The 19,707-nt window shown below is 47.0% G+C and overlaps 1 protein-coding gene across 1 annotated transcript in view; it reads left to right on the forward strand.

The window, feature by feature from the left end:
• The window catches only part of UAP1L1 (UDP-N-acetylglucosamine pyrophosphorylase 1 like 1), a 32,381-nt gene extending 13,196 nt beyond the window's left edge, over positions 1-19,185 (forward strand). The window contains exons 2-9 of the mRNA XM_077835864.1: positions 3,206-3,410; positions 5,985-6,160; positions 7,456-7,628; positions 8,660-8,853; positions 11,002-11,142; positions 13,236-13,421; positions 14,821-14,887; positions 16,126-19,185. Coding sequence (XP_077691990.1) covers positions 3,206-3,410; positions 5,985-6,160; positions 7,456-7,628; positions 8,660-8,853; positions 11,002-11,142; positions 13,236-13,421; positions 14,821-14,887; positions 16,126-16,212 — 1,229 coding nt within the window. The 3' untranslated portion in view covers positions 16,213-19,185. The remainder of the gene's footprint in view (positions 1-3,205; positions 3,411-5,984; positions 6,161-7,455; positions 7,629-8,659; positions 8,854-11,001; positions 11,143-13,235; positions 13,422-14,820; positions 14,888-16,125) is intronic.
• The last annotated feature ends 522 nt before the right edge of the window (positions 19,186-19,707 follow it).

Here is a 19,707-nt window from a genome sequence, read left to right on the forward strand (position 1 = left end):
TCCTCAACCTCCCACCCCGCCATAAACGTCTCCCCCTTACTCTCACAGATATTGTGGAGCACACAACAAGCAGCAATAACAATGGGAATATTGGTTGTGCTCAGATCTAACCGAGTCAGTAAACTGCGCCAGCGCACTTTCAAACGTCCAAACGCACATGCTACCACCATTCTGCACTTGCTCAGTCTATAGTTGAACTGCTTGCTCCTTACTACTGTCCAGGGTGCCTGTGCCTGGCTTCATGAGCCATGGCATTGAGGGGTAGGCTGGGTCCCCGAGGATAACTATAGGCATTTCAACATCCCCAACAGTAATTTTCTGGTCTGGGAAGTAAGTCCCTTCCTGCAACTGTTCAAACAGACCAGAGTTCCTGAAGATGCAAGCGTCATGCACCTTTCCCAGCCATCCCACGCTGATGTCTGTGAAACGTCCTTTGTGATCCACCAGTGCTTGCAGCACCATGGAAAAGTACCCCTTGCGGTTTATGTACTGGCTGCCCTGGTTTTCCAGGGCTAAGATAGGGATATGCGTTCCAACTATTGCCCCGCCGCAATTAGGGAACCCCAGCACATTAAAGCCATCCATAATGGTCTGCACATTTCCCAAAGTCACTACCCTTGATAGCAGCTGGTCAATGATTGCGTTGGCTACTTGCAGCACAGCAGCCCCCACAGTAGCTTTGCCCACTCCAAACTGATTCCCGACTGACCGGTAGCTGTCAGGCGTTGCAAGCTTCCACAGGGCTATGGCCACTTGCTTCTCAGCTGTGAGGGCTCCTCTCATTTTGGTGTCTGTGCTTCAGGGCAGGGGACAGCAAGTCACAAAGTTCCATGAAAGTGGCCCTATTCATATGAAAGTTTCTCAGCAACTGGGAATCATCCCATACCTGCAACACTATGTGGTACCACCAGTCTGTGCTTGTTTCCCGGGCCCAGAATTGGCGTTCCATAGCATGAACCTGACCCAACACCACCAAGATCTCCCAATCGCCACATGCCATGCTTCTAGGAACGTCTTGTGTCCATGTCCTCATCAATATAGTAATTGCGCTGTCGTCGCTTCCTCGCCCGGTTTTGCAGGTACTGCACATACTGCTGGATAATGCATGAGGTATTTACAATGGTCAAAACTGCAGCGGAGATCTGATCAGGCTCCATGGCTATGGCGCCTGCATGGGTAATCCTGGAAAAAGGGCACGAAATGTAGGAGAGCAGAGTTGGCGGTGGAAGCTGTGCTGTTCCGTTCACGGTAGCCAAACAACGGCTGAAAATGGTTGTCTTCTGTGGCTTTCACGGAGGTGGGAGCCCAGCACAGACAACATGGAGAAGCTCGGAAGCGTGGCAATAGCGGGAGAGCAGAGTTGGCGGTGGAAGATGGGCTGCTCAGTTCACGATGGCCGGGCAGAGCTGAGTTGGAGAGGTGGATTCATAGTAGCAGGAGAGCAGCGGTGCACCATCTGCTGAAAGCAGTATGGCTTCTGCATGCCAAAAAGGCGCAAAACGATTGTCTGCCGTAGCTTTCTGACAACACACACCCAGAAACACCCACGAGAATGTTTTTGCTCCATCATGCACTGGGAGCTTAACCCAGAATTCCAATGGGTGGCGGGAACTGTGGGATAGCTACCCACAGTGCACCACTCCGACAATCGATGCTAGCCTTGGTACTGTGGACGCAATCTGCCGAATTCACGCGCTTTAGTGGAGACACAGAGGACCGAATGTATAAAATAGCTTCCGAAAATTGGAATAGAATAATTCTGAAATAATTTTGTACTGTAGATGTACCCTTAGGTGCCACAAGGACTCCTCGTTGTGTTTGCTGATACAGACTAACATGGTTACCACTCTGAAACCTGTGGCTCAGAGTGGAAGTGGGGGAGAGAACTGCTCAGAGAGTGGCCTTGAAGGAAGAAGCTGCGAGAAGATGAAAGTGGGTAGCAGCAAGGAGGGATCCATAAGAGGGGGAGCAAATGCATTTGGAGGCCTGCTGAGCATTGTAAAAAGGCCCCATCATTCCCATTTTCTGCTCCAGTGGGGATATGGGTTTTCTTAACTTCAGTACTATCCCATTCGGAGTTTAACTTCTCGTAAATGCTCAAAGTGATTGGACCTTATTATGGGTTGTTGTAAAGTTTTTGCCTAATTGCGGGATGGAAAAGTGATCTGTGTGCCGAGATGTTTTCTCTCTCCCTTGGGGGGGTGTCCCTTTAACTGCAATGTGCTGAGCAGTGACATTATGGTATGCAATTACAGTGTTGTGTAATTAGCTTTCTTAAGTGCTATTGTTTTGCCATTAGTAGCTATTTTGGAAGTGATAATATCCCCCCTCTGCCTGAATATATCACCAGGGTGGATCTGAGCCTTCTAACATGGACAAACACAGAGCTGGCAGCAAACAAAGGACGGATGCTGACATCAAGCTCTTAGCCAATGGGCCCAGTGCATCTTTCATGTACAGTAATGCCACTGACACCAGTGAGGGGTTTGGTCCATTGCTTTTACGGTTGAAAGCCGAATCTTTGCTTTGTGTTGTGATGCTGGCTGAGGTGAGATCACGTCACGACAGCCACAGGCCTCTTCCTTCTGATCGCGAATTTGGAGAGCTGGTTGCTTTTCTTCAGGTTTAAAGTGGTCAGGAAAAAAATGGCTCCTTATTCAGTTTGTCTGTTCACTGTGTGTTGGAGTCAAAAGCAAGATGTTACTCTTCGTAACCTTGCAGAGCTGATAGATCACAGCAATACACTGGGCTTTACCCCTTTCTCCTGCAGATTTCAGCGTTTGCCACAAGGGGGCACCTTGCAATTGGTTCATAGTGGGTGTTGCCCATTTGTGGTAACTTGCAAACCGTACCCCAAGAAGAAAAGCGCTTTACCATCATCGTACCAATGTCAGCACTAATTAGAGGTTCATGCTTTAGGATCAGGAGGTCAAAGGTTCAATCCAGGTCGTTGGCGACCCACCAAGGGGTGTGGTGTTACACGTAACCTTTGAGAACTTGCTTAATTTCTCGGTGCCTCAATTTCCTGACCTAAAAAATGGGAAGAATGGTCCATCTCTATCACATGGAGAAGCTTCATTCTTGTCTATACAGCACTGAGCTCCTGTGCCCCTTCAGAGGTGCATAGAGCCCTCGTTCTTTTTGTTTGCTGATCTGTCCATTTCCTTCCCCTTGTTTTCTCTCATGGGACCTCTGTCCCAAGCAGGTTTCCGTCAGATCTCACAGAACAAAGTGGCAGTGCTGCTCCTGGCTGGAGGGCAAGGAACCCGCCTGGGTGTGGCCTATCCCAAGGGGATGTACAGCGTGGGGCTGCCCAGTGGTAAGACCCTGTATCAGATCCAGGCAGAAAGAATCCGCAAACTGGAGCAGCTTGCCAGCAAGAAATACAGCACAACGTGTACCATCCCATGGTAGGTAACATGATATTGAGTCTACATGGTACAGGTGCTGTTAGAATACAGTAACTCCTAGAACAGGGGTGGGCAAACTATGGCCTGCAGACCGCATCCTGCCTTCCAGACATTTTAATCCGGTCCTCGAGCTCCCTCTGGGGAGCGGGGTCCGGGGCTTGCCCTTCTCCGGTGCTCCTGGAAGCAGTGGCTTTTTCCTCCTCCGGCTCCTACATGTAGGAGCAGCCAGGGGACTCCGCACGCTGCTCCTGCCCCAAGCACCACCCCTGCAGTTCCCATTGGCCAGGAAGCATGGCCAATGGGAGCTGCACGGGCAGCTCCTGCGGACGGGCCAGCATGCAGAGCAGCCTGGCAGCACCTCCACGTAGGAGCTGGAGGGGGGACATGCTGCTGCTTCTGGGAGCTGCTTGAGGTAAGTGCTGCCAGGAGCCTGCACCCCGACCCCCTCCCATGCCCCAACCCCCTGCCCCAGCAATGATACCCCTCCTGCCCTCGAACCCCTCGGTGCCAGTCCAGAGAACCCTCCTGCACCCCCAACCCCTCACCCCCAGCCTCACCCCAGAGCCCGCACCCCCAGCTGGGGCCCTCACCCCCTCCCTCACCCCAACCCCCAATTTTGTGAGCGTTGATGGCCTTCTGGGAACTAACTATAGGTGAGAATGCTGCTTAACAAAGCTTGTAACTTGCTGAAGTTAAGTTTTAGTCTGTAGAAAGTGTGTTTGGCTTGTCACCTTTCATATCTCTTTCACTCGTACTTGAAATCACTGGCACCTATGGCCCTTGTTAGTAAACTTTATTCTTGTTTTATCACAACACCATCTCAGTCCTGTTTTAGTGAAGTGCGGGTCTTCAGCTAACCAGCTCATGTGTGCCCTCTCCTTTAGGAGGTAGCAAACTTCTGTGAGTGTCTGGTGAGAGGGATTGACCGCTGCAGATGGACATATCGGGGGAGCTCGGGAATTGGGGTTCACTGATTGTTACTGCAAGGCCAGTTTGGTCTGGCAGAGTCCTGAAGGGTTTGCTGGCAAGACAGACACACTGGATGTGCTGGACAGGAGACATGGAGCTTAGCAGCAGCAAAGCTCACTCTTGCTGAAGCTGAGTGGCAATACGGCGGCTCCCAGTTTGTGGGGACCCGAGCAAATCGTCGCACAAACGTGAAAAGAGCAGCCCTAAATAGGACATTGCCAAAGATGGGAGCCCTGAAATGCCACCTACTTTAAAGGGGGTTTATTTACAACTGGACTCGTGATCCCATGGCTGCCACTGGCTTATTTCCTTTTCCAAAACCTCGAGGTTTCAAAACAGTCTAAATGTGCAACTCGCAAAAAGATAATTGTGTTGGTGGGCGCGTGTGGGAGAGAAAGAGAGAGAGCATGGACTGTGCAATTCTTGGAACAAGTTGTTGCTAGCAATTTGTCCTTAAAATAAAAGCAGGGTTCTTGTAAATGTCACCTCTCTGCCTGGTCACAGGCAAAGCAGAGGCACAAAAACATCCTTGAGCTGCAATCCAGGTGCTGCTTGTAAGTAGTTGCCTAAACACAGTGTTGTGGTTGGTTGCTCTGGTGTAGAGCTAACGCCCTATTAGTGGAAGTATCTCTTACACGGTGTGTGTGTGACCGGATTTGAGAGCACTTGCGGCTCCAGCACCTCTGGAAATCAGGCCCATTATTTTTAGACTGTAAAATCTAAGTTGATCGCATTTGGCGTTTGCCTGGTGCTCTGTCATTACGAAGGAGATCGTTGGAAAATGCAGCAGACCAAACCTGGAAGCCAGTTTATGCTGCGGTCAGGGAGAAGTAAGCCCCATGTACGTATGGACATTGGGCTGGCCAGTGCTGGGATGGCTCGTCTGCTATGCAGGAAAGAGACCCCCTGTAGGCCTATAGTAATGGGAGTTGCAGAGCTGCTTAGGGGGGAACTCATGAAAATGAGCACTCAGCATCCTTGTATTAAGGAAGAAAAGAAAATTAAAGGGAGGGAGAGATAATGGAGCGGGAGGAGAAAGAAGGCGAGAGAGGAATAAAGAAACCGCGGGGGAAACCCACACACAGCTGTGAGGTTGGAAAATATTGCTGTATTTCTCTGGCAGAGAAGAGGCACTGGAAAACTTTGATTCAAGCTACTGAAAATTCATACAGGACCATAAGACCTGGCACAGATCAAAACCCACTTTGAAGCCTTCTTCCTCCCTTTCATGATATCTGTTTGATAAGGCAAAGAGGTTTTTTTGGTCCCTTACCTTGGTTGCTAACTGACCTCTAACGCACGGGTGTCCAGCTCATTTTTGGACAGGGGCATGTTTAACTGTAGTCAAAGTATAAATTCAGGCCTATACTATTCCTTGTAGATATCCTCTAGGATTGACCAGAAATGGAACCTCTCTGTAGAATTTGAAGATCAGTAGCAGAGAGATGATTCTTTATGAAATGCTGTAGGTTATTTAAAGTCTCTCTAGATTACATCTTTATTAAGTTTGGTCTATAGGGTTTTTCTGTAAGGGTATATTTTGCTCTCTGTGTGTGTGTATTAACTAAATTTCATCCTGACTGTTCAGCTTCTGTTCTCCTGTAGGTACATCATGACAAGCGAGTTCACGCTGGGGCCAACAGAGAAGTTCTTCACAGAACACGATTACTTTAACCTGGATAAGACCAATGTGATCATGTTTGAACAGAGGATGCTGCCAGCTGTAACGTTTGATGGGAAAGCCATCTTGGAACAGAAGGGGAAAGTTGCCATGGCACCAGGTACCCTGCAGTTTGCCTGTGAGAGTCACAGGAGGGGAGTGTGTGTTGAAATTCAGCCCCTCTCTTAGGCACACAGGGGACTCCCTGCTGCCACATATATAAATGCTCCTGGTGAAAGCTCCTGATTAGCTTGGCCCTGGGGGTTCAGATAAATGCATGTGGCAAACGTTCCTGGAATGGCAAAGAGCGTGATGATCTCATCTTGCAGAACCTTTAGCACAGACTGGGAATATTGACCAGACTGGAAGAGCAGGGGCTTCTGCAAGTCAGGGATGAGGCAGAGCTGTGTGTGTGCAGGATGAGAATGGAAGTGGGGGCAGGATTATAGTAACAGAAATGCTGCATGTCAGGCCTGAAGTCCATGAGCAGAGCTACGTATGGGCTGCTGGGCCACCCCCGTCTATGCTGTGCCGGGCTCCAGTCAGTGCTGTCGATGCCGCTGCAAACCCCAGAGAAAAATGCTTTCAGGCTGGGGAGTGATCACATGGCTGGGATTGCCTGCAGAGGAAGTATAGAAACATGTGTGTTTTCTAGCAAAGGAAAATTCCGGCAAAGTCTAACTATCACCTTAAAAACCATTGGTCTCCTGCACCCAGCTTGGGTGTGATGAAAAGAAGGGGAAGTGATGCGCTAAGCCTGTATTGCCGCAGGGGTATCTCCTCCAGTGCCGACTGTCCCGCTGACTTCCCTGGGAGGTTGTTGGGGTGTTGTAAAGGCTGTAGCCACGTGAGGATGATCCACTCTATGTGCGTGTTGAATAAGTGTTCAAGGTGCCTCGTACAAAAAACAACACAGCTAAAGGGAAAATCCGACTGTTCTTTAACATTATGGTAAAAAGACAGCAGGCCGAAACCACACAGAATTTTTTTAAAGCTGTATTTTAAAGCTGAGTCTGAAGCTTTGGAAGACAAGGAGTGTGTCTGTCATTTCCCGCCTCTGTTTAATTCTTTTTTGTGGCACTTGCTCTCCAAAAATCTCAAAGCACTTTACAAATGACAGTGAACAAAGCTCCAAAACCCCTCTTGTAGCATAGGTCCACGTCACTATCCCCATTTTACAGATGGGGAAACTGAGGCACTGTGGTGAACTGACTTGCCCAAGGTCACACAGTTTGTCTGTGGCAAAGCCAGAAGTAAAATGCATCCGAGCTGACTCCCAGTTCTGTGCTTTAACCACTAGAAAAACCCTCCTTGTTATAGATTGTTCAGGGCATGTGGAGTCTGCATTCAGTCAACGCATGGTTTGAGTGGCTGGACATTAAGGAAATGGGGCCCCCTCTTTCTTTTGCGTTCCAGATGGCAACGGAGGCTTATATCGTGCTCTAGTGGACAACAAGATCTTGGATGACATGAAGCGGCGCGATATCCAATATATCCATGTGTATTGTGTGGACAATATCCTCGTCAAAATGGCCGATCCCGTCTTCATCGGCTTCTGTGTGTCTAAAGGGGCAGACTGCGGTGCTAAGGTGAGCTGATGCTGACGTTGGACCGCTCCCCCAGCGTGCCTGTTCATGCGTACCGAGGCTCTGGTGTGTGTACCACGGCTCAGGTGACACAGTGAGCCGGTCCATGCAGCTTCCATCTTGATCCCGCCGGGAGAGCTGCACCAGCGGTAAATCTTGCATCCTGTTTGTACCACTGTAGGTGCAAATACAAAGCAAATATAAATCTTTCCACATGGTACCATGGCAATCAGGTTCAGATTATTTTATGGGCTTCATCAAATTGCACAGGAAATTACAAACTGAAATTTTTCAGAGTAACAGCCGTGTTAGTCTGTATTCGCAAAAAGAAAAGGAGGACTTGTGGCACCTTAGAGACTAACCAATTTATTTGAGCATGAGCTTTCGTGAGCTACAGCTCACTTCATCAGATACAAACTGAAATTGTTTTTTTTCTAACTCCATGCTCTTTCTTCAGAGACCTAGAGACCGGGGGCTTGTCTACACTGGGGTGTCTTTTACAAATACACCAGACTAACTGCTCCCTTAGTGGGAAGTTATGGAGCAAAACTAGCATGTTTTTGTGACAATACAGCAGCAGGCCCTTGACGCTTATTGAAAGAGATTTGTGTAGCATCAATTAAAGGTGTTAACATAGATAAGGGTCTTAAAGGAAGTGACTAGAAACATTTTGCATTTCATGTTGGGTCAAGTGAAAGGCCCTTGGTAGGAAAAATGTGTTTCAGAATACTTTGTTCTCGCTGAGCATTGCATTTTCTTCCAAATGGTTTGGCCTGTAAACTGGTTGAATTCTGTCTAATAAGCCAGATCCATGGGGGCAAAATGCACCATCAATGCTGCCGGGTGCACATGGCCCTATTCCCTTGGTTGTGCTGCTGTGGCATTTGAAGACCAGCGCTTAGCAGAACCTCACTGCGTGCGAGTTTTCCCACGGGGTTTGTGCCAGACCAGCAATACCAAAGGCTTTAAGCCCCTCCCCCCACGGAATCCCTGCCTCCTGGCTGCTCCCCATATCCTCTGTCTTGTGGCTGCAGGTGGTGGAGAAGGCCTATCCCACAGAGCCTGTCGGGGTAGTGTGCCGTGTGGACGGGGTCTATCAGGTGGTGGAATACAGCGAGATCAGCCTAGAGACAGCACAGATGCGGAGGCCAGATGGGCAGCTGGTGTACAGTGCCGGCAATATCTGCAATCACTTCTTCACGCTTGGCTTCCTCGAGACAGTGGCACAGTAAGTTCCATTGCACCTGGCAGGTGGCTTTTCGGACTGAAAATATACATGGCAGAAACTATCCTGCCTGCTGCGGTTTCGAGGCTTCTGTTATGGGAAAATCCCCCCGCCCCCTTCTGCGAAAACCAGGTGCATCCTCTGAAGTCCCCAGCACCTTCTTTATGCGGGTTGGTCTACTCACAGGTTGCTCACAGATCACCTTAGTTACAACCGTGCAAACCCCTAATATCGATGTGTTTAGCTCAATCTGGTAATTACCGAATTATGCTAAACGGGGGTAATTGCACCTTAAACCTGTTCAAGTGCACTTACCTTAGGGATTTGCTCAGGCGTGACTGAATCAAGATCAAGTCAGTTACACCGGTGCAGGTTTTCTAATATAGACAAGCCCTGAGTCTGTCTCTGACTCTATTCTCTTTGAGGTTTCCGCCCATTGTTAGGCTGTGGGGCTGCTCTAACCTACTGCTCTTCAGCTTGATTTGCGATCTCATTTGCCATCGCAGCTCTGGCAGGGATGCACTGCAGAGTCAGCTCATACAGTCCCCAGGGAGGGAAGCCAGAGCTCTGCTGTGCTCAGCAGCAGTGCAGGCTGATTAAAGAGCAGCTCCGAAGGAGTCCGGTCATGTCAGTCATCTTCGACGGGAAGGGTTTTAATCCTGGTGTGGGATTTCAAGAGCAAGTGCTGGGGGAAACGGGTGAGGTCTGTGGGGCTCATACATGGATGAAGAGGCTCTCTTAGTAAGATGGGTGGGGGGAGCAAAGCTTCATCATTAGAGCATGGGAAACTTGGCTTCCAGAGGCATTGCTATAGGGGGTTGGAGTTGTGCTTTGTGATGCCCAGGAGAGAGGTAATTCAGAGAAAGCAGCTGTGAGTCGGCTTTGAACCATTTCCTACCCACTGAGTACGATCCAGCAATGGGAGTTAATCCTAATGATCTTGTGTTTCATTGGCTGAGTGTGTTCACCCTGCTTCCAGAGAACTCCACCTCACAACTCTCCAGCAGGACAAGTTTCTTCACACCATGTACAGTTCAGTCCAGCTCTTATTTAAACTTGGTGGTTGGTTGGTTTTATTTCCCGCTCCCCTTTTTGTCCCCCCCATCTCTCTCTCCTGGTTATTGTTGTGAATTTGTGCTCTCTGATTCCATGTCAGATCTGGGCATTCCTGTTGCCTGGAGTTCCTGAACCTAAGCAGAATAACTGCCTGATTAGTTTCATACCAGACCCTGAGCAGAAAGCAGCCTTCACTTGTTGATGGAATCACTGTGGTTACTTCATCTTCTTAAGAAAGTGAACCTACCTGGGTCGACAGGGATTAGGCATGTTTGGGGCTAGACAGGGAGAGAGAGATCTGCACAGGCCAGCAGTGACCTCTGGCAGATTAAGGAGTTGCACCCACAGATTCCAAAGGTTGCGTCATAGAGTTAAGGGACTGGGCAAAGTTACTGGGCTCTGGCAAGAGTGAGTGTTGCCCCTAGAGTTGGGGAGGGAGGTGTCCAAGGAACACCTGGGTGCCCCAAAGAGTGATGTTGGAGAGTCACTAAGATGCACTCCTCCCTTGAAGTCAGAGCTGAACCAATGGCCCAGCAGTGCTGGGGACACTACGCTGCCAGAGGGCCCCTCTCCTTGGGTGAGATGCAACACTCAGGTTGTTTAGTAGATGGAGCTTTATTTAGTTTCGATTCAGTCTGGAGTCGGGCAGACCTTTAATGGAGCTCAGCGGTAGGTTTGTCTGAGTAAGGATCTTTGGCTTTGGCCTGGGATCCCAAAAGAGCCAGTGGAATTAAGGGTCCTGGTCAAATTCCAGCTCTGGTGGTTACTTTTTTTTAAAACTCTTCCTGCCGTTTCAACTGGGCACAGGATTCTTCTTCACTTCCTGCCCTGTGCAGTTGCGTGGTGTTGGTGGCACAGAATGACTGCCACGTTTCCCCACAGAGGTGGCTGCATTTCTGTGGTCAGCGAAGTGATCCTTAGGCATAATTTATTGATCTGTTGGTAAAGAGCTTTGGAATGAATGGCACTCAGTAATCCCGAGATACGGCTAATAGTAGTAATAAGCTGTCTGCTTCTGAGACCTGAGATTTCCCCTGCCTGTGCTTTGGATATGAAGTAAATGAACCTGGTTTTCCTCCTTTTTCACCCTGGCAGGAAATTTGAGCCTCAGCTGAAGCAGCATGTAGCCATAAAGAAGGTGCCCTACGTCGACGAGGAGGGAAATCTGGTAAAGCCGTTAAAGCCAAACGGGATAAAGCTGGAGAAGTTTGTGTTTGATGTGTTCCAGTTCTCTAAGTTAGTGGCAGACGTCAATCTTTTCCTTCTCAGTATTCTCTTTGCAGCACGCCTTACGGGTAGCATGGACTTTGAAATTGACATTGGGGAGGCTGGCGAAAAGACTGCTGCCTCCCCTGGGGTCCCGTGATACTGTGATGGCCCCAGGCACGTGACCAGCTTCATTTTTCACATGCCCTGTTGGGTGCGCTGTGGTCTGGAGCGCATAGCCCCAGCACCTGTGAACCTTGCTTTGAAGGTCTGCAAATGAATGACTGCAAGCTCCACTGGTTGTTATCTGGTGGCGTGGGCCTTTGTCTTATATGTGAAACAAGGAAATTCCACGCAAAGCCTACATTTGCTAAATTCTCAACCATAAGGTTGTAAGCCCACAGAAGTCAGGCCATCCAGAATTGCGCTCCCTGTGGCAACTGTGATTCTGTTAGATTTTACATACATATTAAGCCCAGATGTTCAATTAGCACCATATACAACCGTAACCCACCTTATTTAAGGATTGAATGGCCAAGTTACAATTGCTGGTGGAACAATAAATGTTGCCTGAGTTTTAATGCATGTACAAGATCAGTCTTAGTGTAGCATTAATCTGGGGGAAAAGGGAGTTGCACTTAATAGCTCAAGGATCTACCATCATTCTTATCCTAAACTCTGTTTTCCTGGGTCTAGAATTCAGCACTAAAGAGTCACTCCAGGCTAAGATATAAATATAAAGGAACCTCGGCCTGAGCGTGGTGGCTTCTTGTTTTTAGATTTTTAAATCCATTTATAGTAAAGGGATTTAATTTTGGATTGAGCTCTCCAAAGTTTGATCCAGCAGTTTGTGCCTCACAGCTGCTTGCACAGTCCATGGAAATCCTGTGTTTTTTGGGAGCATTATTTTTTAATAAACAAGTATCCCTGAAGGGCTGCTGACACAAACAAGTCAGAGTGCATTGCCTAGCCCTACTGAGCAACTCTACAAAAATAAACCAGTGTACCATGATGGCAAAATGATTCTGCTCCAAAAACAGATCTGAGTTTCAAGCTTTGAAAGGGCTAATTATAAGCAATTATTTTTAACTGTGGCAGAATGCATTGACAGATGCCTTCCACATTTGAAATGCAAAAGTATGCAGGTGTTGCTTTGGGGAGACTCTATTCGCCTTCCCCTGTATTGAAAAACAGCTCTTTGTAGGCTATGTCCACACAGCCCACGGCAGCGAGCCTCCCAGCCTGGCTCAACAGACTCAGGCTAGCAGGGCGTGGGCTAGACAGCGATTTGATGCTGCCGCTCAGGCTGGAGCTCGGACTCTGAACCCTAGGGCAGGGGTGGGTTTCGTTGCCCGCCCTCCAGCCTGAGACGCAACATCAAAGCTCTGTCTACACAGCTGCTCTTAGAGCACTAGCGTGAGCCCTGACCCAGGCTGGGAGGTTCCTTCCACAGCTGTGTAGACACACACTTAATATGCTGCTTGACTGCATTGTGCAGGTGGCTTGTTCATAACCGGGTTGCTGACCCCAGCCCCCTCCTAAGGAAAGAAACCTCTAAGGTGCCACAAGTACTCCTTTTCTTTTTGCTAATTTACTCTGTTTTAGAAAAACAGGGCTCTGAGATCAGCTGGACCTGTTTCTTCGTAACAGATTTTCATGTGCAGTGTAGCAGGGCTACCCAGCCTAGCTTCCGGCCTTACTGCTGCCTCTCAGTTCACCCCACTTGTAACCCACCCTCTGGGCTCACGCTCCCTTGCTTACCACTCTTCTAGCCGGGGCTTCCCAGCCAGCAGGCTGCTGTACCCTGAAGGTGTCTCTCTCCCCTAGCCTTCTGCCTGGGAGCTCTGTAGAATTGTCACCTGCCCTCTTCACAACAAACTCCCTATCCAAACTGCCCTTACTTTCCCCCTTACTCCTGTGTTCCCATCCCAGGACCTTTGTATTCATTCACTCTCCACCTGGGGAGGGGGGCTAAGCCTGGCTTAATTCTGCTAGGGCTACGCTATATCAGTGCTATCTTGGATAAGTCACCACCCTGCGAAAACTGTAAGCGTCTGTACCATCAAGAGAGGACCAATATTAAACTTCTTCTCTCTTTCCTCACCCCTCCTCTTCACTGATAGGAATTTTGTTGCATTTGAAGTTTTGAGGGAAGAGGAGTTCTCCCCGTTAAAAAATGCAGACACGGCTGATGCAGACACTCCGACCACAGCTCGGCGGTCCCTCCTTTCTCAGCATTACCGCTGGGCTCTGAAGGCTGGAGCCAGATTCCTGGATGAAAATGGCAGCAGGATACCAGAGAAACTCAAGTGAGCCACTGGAGATCAATACTAATAACTGCTCAGAGATCATGTGTAAGGCTAAGATTTAGTCACAGGTATTTTTAGTAAAAGTCATGGACAAGTCATGGGCTATAAACCAAAATTCACTGCCCATGACCTGTCTATGACTTTTACTATAAATACCCCTGACTAAATCTTAGCTGCACCAGCCCTGCTGCACTGGGCGGGGGGCCCGCAGCGCCGCTGCACTGGGGGTGTCTGGGTCCCGCCCCACCAGCTGCTGCTCTGGGGGACCCTGGGCAAGCTGCCCAGGGCGGCCAAGCAGTGGCTGGTGCAGCTGCCTCTGGGGCCATTCCAGCAGTGGCTGGTGTGGCTGACTGTGGGGCTGCAGGGTGGCTCCAGCTGTGGCCGGTGTGGCTGGCCCCAGGGCCAGTTGCTCTGACAGCCCTGGGGCCAGCCACACCGGCCGCTGCAGCTGCGGAATTTCACAGAATCCTTGACTTGCGCGACCTCCGTAACAAACACTCAGCCTTAATCGTGGGAGGTGGAATGTGTTCTGGGTGCAGGTCACAGGGCAGCCAGTGTGCAGATCCCCTTAATGGGGTCGAGACACCCATAGGCATAAACCTCTGGCAGAGGCTTCTGCTGACAGAAGATCCATCAAGGGCTGAGGTTGCCGCAGTGTAGAGTGGTCACAACCAGAGTTATGCCAAGGTTGTGTAGGGACCCGTGCATCCGCAAATGTGAGTGATGCTGTATGGAGCGGGGGCATGGCCAAGGTGGTCAAGGAGACTACTGAGTCAGTATTTCACCTCCGCACACCCACGGAGCACTGGCAGGATTTAAAGCTGACCCCCAGGATAGAAATCCTGACACAGAGAACATTGGCAGAAATACTGCCTTTGTTGCAGTCAATCTTTCTTTCGGCATTAAGGGCTTAACCAGCACCACAGAGATGTGTTACCCCACCTGCACCAGCTGTTCTGAATACTTCTCATTGTACAGCAGTGTTTTTGTTCTGTTGGGTACTAACATCTTGTTGTCAGCTACTATATAACAATCCCCATTTCAGATGCTTCCTTTCTCACACTTAATTCACACAAACTTTACAATGGAGGGGTGGTGGGGCTGTTGTTTCATCATCTCCTAGTCCAGTAAACTCAGAAGCTGTTAATATTAGTTGAAAAGCACATCATCAAAATTTGTGTGCATTTGTTTCTTTTGATTTGAAGTAGCTAGGAAATGTTAACTCCTCCTATTTACCCATAATCCAGGTTTAAACTGTCACGGGACCCAGGCTTAATCTCTGAATGTAAACTATGTTTTGACCCTTTGGTAGCCTGTTCTGTTCTGTGAGCTCTCTCAAGGATGCTATCATTGTACAGACATATAAAGAGAAAGATTAATCCTGTGTTTTATTCTTTAGTTTATCAGGAACTGAAGATCCTCCTGCTGTGTGTGAGATTTCTCCATTAGTGTCTTATTTTGGAGAGGTGAGTATAATTGTCTCTGCAGATATTTTTAATGGTGTGTGTATATGTGTGTGTGTGTGTGTATATATATATATATATATATATCCTGTTGAAAAAGCAGGTTTCTTCACCTTGCTTGGAAATAGGGTAATGGTTAGCCCAAGGGGCCGGAGATTCAGGACCTTCTGCCTTAGATTTCTGGCTGTGCCACTGACTAACTGTATGGCATTGGTTGAATCCCTTAATCTCCATGTGTCTCAATTTTACCCATCTATAAAATGAGATTTGTAATACCTACCTCCCTTGGGGCTGTGAAACTTTAAGATTTATAAATGCTTCGAGAGATCCTCTGACTAAAAGCTTTCTGGATGTGCAAAATATAACGATTAATAAATTCATCGGGCCAGATCCTTAGATGGGGTGGTTCTGCACACCAGTTTACATCAGATAAGGATCTCTCCCTTAGTGAGCAAATAATACTTAGCAACAAACCTGCTTGGTATATGCTCTGCCTCTCTGCGAGACTGGATTTCAGAAGAAATCTGTGGAGTCTTGCTCCTGAAACTGATTGTCTTTGTAGAACAACTTTTTTTTTTTTTGGTTGTGGGGAGAGCTCCTCTTCCCCCCACTACTTACCGGATCGTGTGGGAGAGGCTTTCTTTCCATGTTTCTAGCCAGGGGCAGGGTGTGGAAGAAAGGGGAAGCAGCCTAGAATAATATAGCAGCATGAAGGAGGCAGGCCATGCAGCACACAGCTTTATCTAGGATAGATAGGACAGGAAATAACAGCCCCACAAGAGCGACTGGGAATTACTTGTCTCAGCTGCTGTGTAGCCATAGCTAAAGACTATGAAGGAGCCTAGGGTTAAACTCTTCCTTCTAACACATGTTAACTACAAACTGCCTTGTGTTCACTAGGATTTTGCCTGGAGTTAGTTACCATGTGTTAACTAGCCTGGGTTAATAACACACCTTTCTTCCTCTTAGAGATCTGTTGCAAGGTGGTTCAGCTATGTCATTCCCACTGACTTTAATGGGCACTTGGTGGCTGAGCCCCTTTGCATCTCTGTGGAAACACCGGGTTCAGCTTTGTAGCAGACTGCAGGGGAAGCTGGGCCTGTACTTGTTTCTTTAGAAAATCTTTAGCCTCCTGAGCTGTGAGTCACCCTTCCCCAGTACTACATGCACTAAAAATAACAAAGTTAACCAAGTCTGACGTGTTTACAACCTAATTGCATGTTGTTGTCGTATAATTTCAGGGTCTGGATACACACATGAAGAGCAAAGACTTCTATTCGCCCTTTATACTTGATGAAAGCAAAACAGAAATGGTAGAAGATGTTTGAATGAAGAAAAAAATAAAAATCTGGCCATCAGCTCTATGCTGGGAACAGACACTGCTAAACTGTTGGCTTTGGTATTAATGATAGAGATAATTGATTGGGTAGCAATTATGCTGACAAATATATAGACACATACTCCAATTCTGTTTGCTAACTTTGAAGGCAGCATCTTTACCTCAGCATACTTGTAGGTTCAGGTATGAATGAAGTTATATTTGTGCTCCCAGTTACTAACCAGATTTTATTTTAGAAGAGCCATTGGGACCAAATCCATCTGCTTTGCAGTTTAAAGGGTCTAATTCTCCTCTCACTAAGTCTTATTCCCACCGACATTATTGGAAGTTGTGTGTGAATATGAAGAAGCTTATTCTGATACCCAATTCTGTAAAGTGCTGACCACTCAAGTCCCATTCCACCTTGCAGGATTTGGGCTCTTTCTCCTGAATATCTGGTGGTTGTTTTTTTTACCTAATCCTACAAAGATCCCAATTCTGCAATCATTGCTGATGAATGGTGCTCACTCAGGGAGCCCAAATGCATAGAATTGGGGCTTGCTTCATTGGGGCTCTTGGTGTGAAGAAGTGTTTCTTAACAGAAGGGTTGCAGAATTGGGAATAAAAGGCTTGCATGTCCAGGAGTCACCTCACCAACAAAATATGAAGGAGATATCCAGGTTAGAGGTATTCTACTTGGCAAAGTGTGACATTTATAGGTTGTGACCTAGTCTTTAAAAATCAGTATAAAAATGTTTTTACAAGATCCTTCCACTTCTTCTGTGAACTTTTTTTCATTTTGCTTTATAGCATATCTCTAATGTTTGGACTTTATCTAAGTGCCTTAAAACAATAATTGGAAGAAATCCAGGTGGTAGAGAAAACTGTTAAATCCAAACGGCAAGAACTATTTACTCCCAGTATAAACTATGTAAGCAATAAAACAGCAATAATATACCTTCACAACCTAGTGGAAGGATACATGTCCAATACTCCTGCCTCCCTTGAAGTGTTGTATTACTCTTGTTGTCATGACTTCCTTCTTAAAGTTATCTTTAAATAATGTTTAGTGAGAAGTGCAAGATTGAGAATCTGGGTTATTAATTAACAGAGCATGTGTAGCAAACTGCACCTCAATCCTGACCTCGGAGAAGCACCTGTAAGGATGAGGTGGAAGCGCCATCTCCTTGGAGTCTTTGGCACTGTTGTGCTTTGTGATGTGGAATACGAATCCATTGAAATCTGCCCCGCCATTGCCAAAGTCATTTCATGGTTATAAAAATATACTGAGTATATTGACCAAATACTGCATTTGCAGATGCAGTTCTACAGGTATCTTCACAGTCGGAAACGTTGTCACCCAGAGTCCTTTCCCCCCAGCCCCAATAACAGCCATTTTATAAAGCTAAAGAAGGCGATTGGGGACTATATTTCATTTGGATTCTGATATTTCAGCTGCCCCAACCAGGCAATTGCTGAATTTGTTATTAAACGTAAACCTTTTTTATAAACTAAGAGTTAGTGATTTTTTTTAAACACCTGCCTCTGAACTGTACCCAGAATTTTGGTGAAATATAAAAATAGCCTATAGCATGATTGTAATTTATGCACTGGGCCCATAATTTCTTAAGAAAGAACTCATACATGCAAATCTGGCAGTCTAAATTTAGATTCTATCTGCACATATGAGTTGCAAATGGCCATTTGCACATGCAGATCACTAACTGCATCCCTAATTACTTCATTAGCGTGTGTAATTGGTACCTTAAAGATTGATTGTAAATTAAGCACTTGCCTTTGACAGTTTGACAGTCGATAACCTAAATTGCAGGATTTTCCTGAGGTAATTCGTTTTCAGTCAGTCAAGTTACTGAATGATGCTGAAGCCAAATCACATAGTATCTCTGTGACTGATGCTTGTTAAATCAGGCACAGGTTTATTTTAAACTACACTGTGCTCGAAGGATACCGTTTTCCTGCAGAGTGCCTCTGCCAAATGAATACGTTTTCTTCAGAGCCTGAAGCATAGTTCAGCCCAACACACTTTCATCCCATGCACATGTAGCTGCTGGTACGGGTTTGTATACTGTGTTTTCAAAGAGGAGCTGAATGAGAATGCTGAATGTTCTTTTCTTGGCTCCTTGTGTCTTAAACTGGAACATTAAAATGGATTTGAAGGGAACTTCTTAAATACTAATTATGTGTATCTGTCATGTATTGGGTTAAAATAATTCTAGCATTTATGATGAATGACACTTTTTACAAAACAAAGGGAGATCACTCTTTTATGTCTCCCAAAGTTTTCTTGACTACAGCTATATAATGAAGATATCGCTATGACTTCTAGTAGGTTTTCATCTGTATTTCTTGCATGTGGTTCATACTCTGGTATTTTGTCCCTGGATATCATGGATGTTGCCACTGCTGCTGTGGAATACAAGCATAATATTATTGAGGATCTGTTTTAAAGATACCGGCATCGCGCACTTTCTTCCAAGATTATGACAATAACCCAGAAATGGAGCACAATAGGCAAAGTCTGACATTATGGGGGATGTATTTTTCAGCAGAACGCTTTTTCATAGGTTCAATTTTTCAGACTTATCAGCTCTAATTTAAAGCAGGATAACAGGCTAAGTGGGATGGAGTTAAATTTGGGTCTAAAATAGGTGGTGTGCCTCTTGATAACATACAGTTGAGCTCTAAATTCAGCTTCACAGCTGTTCTTTATATAGAAATTTACATCAAGGTGATAAATGGAATAATACTTCTACTCTAACATCATACATTAGCAATCACTTTTAAAAGGGGTCCTATTTATGGAACAATCTACAGGAAAATCCTAGTGATTCTTCACAAATGGCAGATTGGTGATGTCTCTGCTGGTTTGCTGGGTTCTAGTATTTTAATAATCCAAGGGTGACCGTTGTACATCCTCCCATTCTCTCCTCCACCCATCAGGATGAGTTTTCTAAACAAGCTGAGTTTTTAAACTGTGTGAATTGATGATTTATTGCCAAAGGAAAATAAACACCTGGAAACTATACCAAATGCTTCAGGACTCTGTGAATTCATTGGTCTTTGTTTTTGTAGAGTTTTATAACTACCAAACTAGTTTTTTATATTTTTCTCTTTTTAAGCCTGAAAAACTAGACCGGGGTGGCCAATCTGAGCCTGAGAAGGAGCTAGAATCTACCAGTGCACATTGCCAAAGAGCCACAGTAATAAGTCAGCAGCTCCCACCACCTGCTCCCAGCGTCTCCCACCCACTAGCAGCCCTGCCAATCAGCGCCTTCCCCCTCCCTCCCCATCAGCTGTTTTGTGGCGTGCAGGAGGCTCTGGGGAGAAGAGGGGGAGGAGCGAGAGCATGGCCAGCTCAGGGGAGGGGGAGGGAAGGGGTGAAGTGGGGGCAGGGCCTGGGGCAGAGCCAGGGGTTGAGCAGTGAGCGCCATCCGGCACGTTGGAAAGTTGGTGACTGTAGCTCCAGCCCCAGAGTCGGTGCCTG

The sequence above is a fragment of the Eretmochelys imbricata genome, chromosome 16 (assembly GCF_965152235.1).
Source record: "Eretmochelys imbricata isolate rEreImb1 chromosome 16, rEreImb1.hap1, whole genome shotgun sequence".
NCBI lineage: Eukaryota > Metazoa > Chordata > Testudines > Cheloniidae > Eretmochelys > Eretmochelys imbricata.